We start from the raw sequence: 6,434 nt of genomic DNA, 5'->3' as shown, positions 1-6,434 counted from the left end.
CATCCACGTGAAATATGATTCCTTGATAGAAACTGTTTCAGTTTGCTCCTCCCTGACTCATTAACTTCTTGTCTCGAATACTGCAGCTGGTTCTTTCATATCACTTATTTTTTCTGGGTCTCCCGTATTTACATATATTGCTCACTCCTGGATATCATTATCCGCTACTGAGTATGCGTTCAGTGTCGTTTTAGTGACACTGTATTATACTGAACCAATAATCGTACAAATTTTTAAAAAAACAACACATTTTAAGTTGGAAGGGCTTCTTCCTTTTATCTCTACTACATTATTATTATTACAGCAATATGTATGTATGTATGCATGCATGCATGCATGTATGTATGTATGATTATACCGTTGGGACCTGCAATATTGTACGGTCTTTATGGATGACGGCTTCAGTCTTTATTTCGTTAGTTGAAATATCAAATAAATATGAAAAAATAATATTTGGTCGGAGGTGGAATGGAGGTATTATATATTTTAAAGCTTAATCCAAAACAGGTACGACAAAAGTTGGTCGACCGGCGTATAATCCTTTCTCCACCTTCATGAATGCATATGTATTCTGTACTCTACGGGTGGGTTTGGCTAATGACAAATGGGCGGAGCGCCAGCTAATTGCGATTCAGCTATTTCGCTGTCGACACGTGGTTTCAATTGGCTGCTGCCTCCCCTGCACGACCAAACAAACGGAAGGAATATTTTGATTGACAGGAAGATTCCTTTGACTGCCGTAAATGAAATTCCCGCTGTCAGCCTCTGCCAGTGAGAAGTTTAAGTTCGAAGCGACTATTTATCAGCGATGTGTTTTCATTTTCTTTACCATGCGTGTAAGAAATAGCAATTTGCACTGATCCGAAAACTGAAAGTCAAACTCGTTTCAAGCTTACCGGAAACGACGGGGAGACACGACAGAGACGATAACATAGCCCTATAGCTCTACACATACTATTCTCCTGTTTGGAACGTTCGACAGTCTCCCACTTGACTCAACCGAAAGCAGTTGTCCAGATATCATCACTGTTGGGACTGACACTAAATGGATATATACTACACCATGGGAGCTGTTGAAAAGTGACTAAAAGGCTAGTGCTTTGGCCATTGGAACCCACGTGAAATAACTCAGGCCGAAGTTATATAAACAATCCTCGCAGCTCATGTAAACTAACTGATGTGCATGTAGGGTGTCACGGCAGGTCATAAATCAAGCTATTTAGTCAGATCGGAGCTCGCCATCATTAGTCAGTCATTTGGACAAGACTGAATCAATTCAACATGGACCACCTGGATTACAAAGTTCCTGTCAGCTCCGACTATGTTGCGGGATTAGGGATGAAAAACGATCACTCACAAATTGATAACAAAATTGTGAAAACAGAAAAATTGCAAGAAGATTTCATTGACAAGAAGAATGCTGATGGCAAGGATACGAAATCTGAAATGTCAAAAGATGCTGAAAATCACTCCGACCCAAATCAAAAACCGCCATATTCCTACGTCGCTCTGATTGCTATGGCAATTAAAGATTCGAGCGAAAAGAGATTGACACTCAGTGGCATTTATCAGTATATCATCTCCAAATTCCCATACTACGAACGGAACAAAAAGGGATGGCAAAACAGTATACGACATAATCTGAGTCTGAATGAGTGTTTTGTTAAGGTGCCTCGTGAGGGTGGTGGAGAGCGAAAAGGCAATTACTGGACCCTGGATCCGGCATTTGAAGACATGTTTGAGAAAGGAAACTACAGGCGTCGTCGGCGAATGAAAAGACCCTATCGTGCCGCAATATCGCTCCCAAAGCCTCTTTTCGCTGACTCAAGTTGCGCTTTTAATCAACTTACCCTGACGAAAAACTATTTCAGCCCTCCATATTCTCAGTATTCACAATATTCGCCTTGGAGTTTTGCACCGAATTCTTCATCAAATGTTGGGATGTCACAAATAAATAACTACGGGTCATGTCAACGGGTGCCGTCCTCAATAAATGCCTACCCTGGAATGCAATCGAGCATGCAAATATCGCCATCTCCGTCACCATATCCCCATCAGTTCAACGACTACAGTTCTGTTCCTGGGGCGTCGGGACCTTTCGCCTTTCCGTGTAGGCAGCAAAGCGAGTCTTCTTTCAGCCCTATGCATTATACTTACTGGACTGACAGGTAGGTGTTAAACATTTACATCGTTGAAAACATAGTGATTAAAATAAACATATGTAGAAGCATTTATTCTTGCACACCATAATTAAAGTTATGACCATACTATGACTCAATTCAAATTTTTAGAATGTTTGTGTTTGAGTTCATGAATATTTCCTACTCAGCGATGTTCCTATTTTCCATTTGTGCCAGTGCCAGTACGTTATTTACTTAGTATATTCATTTGAAAAAGGTTTAATACACCATGGCAAAGTCAAACATAAATATTTGGAAACTATGGCTGCGACAAGTCTTTGTTTTCACCCAGAGCTGTAAAATTATCAGCTAGTTAGCATCGTGCCGGGGTGTTGGTTTTCTGGGGTCCCGGAAGACTGAAACGGGCGAGGTTAGCCAAATTTCACCTGATCCAGCTTATTCTAACAATTAGTTGGGGAAGAAAACCACCAGAGCACGAAAGGAAAATAGCGTATACATTTAATTCAACATATGTGCCAACACAAATAATAGTCTTATTCATAATAAATACACACGCATACAACATTCATTGATTTTAGTATGATGTTCAAAACATTGATACAGAAACACGTCAAAACGCTAATATCTTTATATTTGTTGTGAATTAATTTGCCCGTATTTTCGTCGGAAAATAGATGAAGACTATATATGTTTCGGTGTTGACATTTGTTTGATTGGAATCGATAACATGCAATTGCGACCTGTATTTTCCAGTTCTATATCATTAGCCCACGTAACGTTTTCCTCAAATACGTAGTAGTCGAATAGGCTGATCTCAATCTGTTCGAATCGTTTCTAATGTGCAGTGAATGCACGGTATTGGGTTTAAAGAATTTTGACTTTACATTTGTGAAAACACATTAAGAGCACAATAATCATATTTTGTGTTCATCAAAACAAAATGATATTCTTGTACCTTCATTCAAAATGATATGTTGTACCTTCATGCAACTCGACCAACAGCTTTTTTTAAACTTCAGACCCAAAGAGATAACAACAAATAGATAACAACAAACAAAATGGAAATACGGTTATGAGAGTATAAATTGTGTTATTGATTGTGAGTTCCATCAGTGACCTTATATATCTTTGAAACGTCTCCACAATTGTCGCATTAAGGACAAAACGCCTGTGTATCAACAGCTATTTACGCAGGTCTTGACTGAGCTAAATAATAAACAAGTTCAGATACCCTAAAAGTGATTACATGCTAACTGCGAGCTTTCTGAACGTTCGTAACATTGCCCCTTTTCCCAGAGTAATATTCCACGGTAATGTTTCCCTTGTGGGGAAGCTACAGCCCAGTAGACCAGACATCAAATCTTAGTGTGGGAACATGTTTAAAATGGGGAAAAGTATTCATTTCGGTTGAAATGATGAGATGAGCTTCAGTGTCAAATTAAGTGGACAGAGGTTGTGACACGTGAAATTAGATTCCCAAAGAGATAACGTGAAACACGCATGTTTTCTGTGCCTGTGTTGGGAGTACGAATAGGTTGAACTGTACAAAACGAAACATGACCCACGATGCGACTTGTTTGGGTTATACCATAAAGTTTTAATTGTCTGTAACAGTACAATTATTGCTTGTTTGACATTTGAAACTAACGATGCCGTCACGCCAGTAACCGTTGATATTAACATAGCTATAAACATATCTTGTATGATGCAGGACAAGTAACCATGCGTAACACAATCGCGACACAATTTCAGCCGCCTGTCCGCGGTTTCCTATAATTTTTATGATACACCAGTGTCATAAAGATTCGAAATTCTGATAGGAATTTCACGAAAATTTTACAAAATAATTGTTGCTAATGAACATGACAGTGTTGTCGGAAGGTTGTGTTCATTAAAAGGAGGAGTTTGTTCTGCTCTGTTTGGAGGTGGTCCAGCCGCATAAATCGGAACCAGTAGTGTCTTCATCTGTGACTCATTCTTGTCCTTTCTCAGTTGCAGAATTTTTGTTTGTACAAATGTACAATAATATTTGGTTTGACAATGTAAGACCTATCTCAGGTAATAACAGCTTTTCGGATTTCGCCAACTGTGAAATAAGGTTCGAGGAAAGCGTCAACACCTAGTCAGGGTTGAAATGACAAACAATATAAGACGAGATGAAATGTAGTCTATTTCAGTCATTTACTTACAAGGTAAACGGTTTTAATTCGCACATATCCACGTGCGTGTTTGTCAAAGCAGTGACAGTGTACAAAGACGTTTACAAACACATTTCAGAACTCGGTTAAAGTCCGGGTAAGAATTGATCTGCATCAACTTATATTCATAAGGGTGCCACAGACGGGATCGGGTGTTCAGACTCCGTGCCTTTGTGGATGTATAGGACTACATCCCAGTTCTGTACAGTGATGCTCATAAGGTCATTTAGGATTCGAGTATTTTCAGAAAGCTGCCATTTTGCTTGACTATCGCAGCGTTAAACAACAGACAGACATTTCGGGATATATTTTGTAACGAGCAGTCGGGACAAAAAGTGATTCTCATGTGTACGGGGAAAAAAACTCAAATTGAGATTCTATCGAGTATGGTAGAAATAAGATAATGACTTAACAGACATATCGATCTCTTGGTCGAACATAAACTGATAAAGGGCGCCGGTGGTCATAGTCACAATGCGCGATGGTACTTATTTCCCGAATTGAAACACGCCGATACAGTCCTTTGCAAGTAAACGCACCAACAGATTTCCGAATACAGTTTAGTTCGTAGGAACATTAGGATGCATTTTTCGTTTTGGAAAGCAAAATAACGAATTGTGCCTTGTTCTGGATGAAGAAGTACAGGGAGATTGATATTCTTTAACATACGGGAAAACAATTATCGTTTGGACAACGGGCTATTATTACAAGCTAAGCTTTGCTACGCTTGTAATGTTAATGGCTAAGATATTGTTTTAACATTGCTAGTGCTAGTTAAACAACGAAAAAACACCCACATTATCGGGGTTTTTTTTGTTTTTACATGTGGTTTCGCAGATGGGCGGTTTTCTTGAAATGATGGATCTTTCCACTAGATCTGTGCGCTGTAAATCTTAGGTTATATCCTAGCGTGAATACCTACATATGTTTGTGTCAGATATGTATCTTTTTGTTGAAATAACTCGTTTTAACACCGGCGTAACAACAGCAGGTATCAAAAGATACTAAACTATTTTCCCAGTCTTAACCAATCAGGACACAGAGAATAAACTATCATTGTCCGTTATATTTCAAATAATATTTGACGTGACAATGCTTATACTAATTGCCACATCATAAAACTATGAGAAAATATTTTTGTCGACCCAATATAATATTTTTTAGATCTTAATGTCAGGACTTTGCACGTTTGTGTTCCATGATGATTTGAAAAGCGTTGTATAAATTGATAATACTCATATAGCTCCAACACATATATGGTATATCACAGACAATATCCCCCTGCATCTGATGTGCAGACATCAGCGCAGAGATCCTAGAGTAGATCTGCTCAATTATAATGAACTGACAGAGAAATTTATCAACACTGATGATAGCCACAGGTAAAATCTTTCAAATGCGTGTACACATGTACAAATACACAATAAATGAATATACATAAATTAATATCAAATATCTCTCTAATCACTGTTCTTTCCTTGCAGGTAGCCAAGATGTGATTTCCAGTCGTGCCTGAGATCGTGTACACAAAGGTACACCGGTGTCTGTCATGGGTCAGGTTGATTGAAGTCCAGAACGTCTTGAAAGAAGCAACTGTATGCACGTGTGATTGTGGCAAATTGCAGTGTGGACACTGCTCCGGGAAATCGACATCCTGGCTATAGCAAGGCTGGGTTATTTTCATTTATTACATATATCTGTTCTCGGATGGTACAGGGTTCTTATGCTTAATACATTTCGCTGTTTTATAACATATTACAAGCAGTGGTGTTATACTTGTCTTTACAAGCACCACCAGGTACATATTTCAAGGGAGAACTTTCGAATTGAGTTTGTCAATAAATAATTATATTATTGCCGAGACTGATGTGTATTCGTGATAAATTTGGCACTGGGAGATATGTGTGGGATCTAAATGAAAACCGCAGGACGTCGTATTGGTGGATTCCGAGGGGTGAGCATATGAGTTGAACATAATTCTTCGTACTAATGTGACCGCTCAGTTTGAGGAAATCTTTAAAGGAGTCCCCGCGTGGGTCTTATCTTTCAGATCAATTTCTTCAGGAGGACTTGCTCACAGTTTAAGAAGGATGTG

At 38.9% G+C, this 6,434-nt stretch overlaps 1 protein-coding gene across 1 annotated transcript; it reads left to right on the top strand.

Annotated features, from left to right (window-relative positions):
- The first annotated feature begins 828 nt into the window (after positions 1-828).
- On the top strand, positions 829-6,200 carry LOC137268341 (forkhead box protein L2-like). Its single transcript, XM_067802894.1, has 2 exons — positions 829-2,172; positions 5,828-6,200. Exon 1 carries the CDS (start codon positions 1,282-1,284, stop codon positions 2,170-2,172), a length of 891 nt encoding a protein of 296 aa, XP_067658995.1. The 5' UTR covers positions 829-1,281; the 3' UTR covers positions 5,828-6,200.
- Positions 6,201-6,434: the final 234 nt, after the last annotated feature.

Source organism: Haliotis asinina, chromosome 16 (genome assembly GCF_037392515.1).
Source record: "Haliotis asinina isolate JCU_RB_2024 chromosome 16, JCU_Hal_asi_v2, whole genome shotgun sequence".
Classification (NCBI taxonomy): Eukaryota; Metazoa; Mollusca; class Gastropoda; order Lepetellida; family Haliotidae; genus Haliotis; species Haliotis asinina.
Note: the sequence above shows the minus strand (reverse complement) of the source record. Positions and strands in the feature narration are given on the sequence as shown.

What these genes read in the sequence shown, in the direction of transcription:
- LOC137268341 (XM_067802894.1), top strand. Translation starts at nt 1,282, where the DNA reads ATGGACCACCTGGATTACAAAGTTCCTGTCAGCTCCGACTATGTTGCG.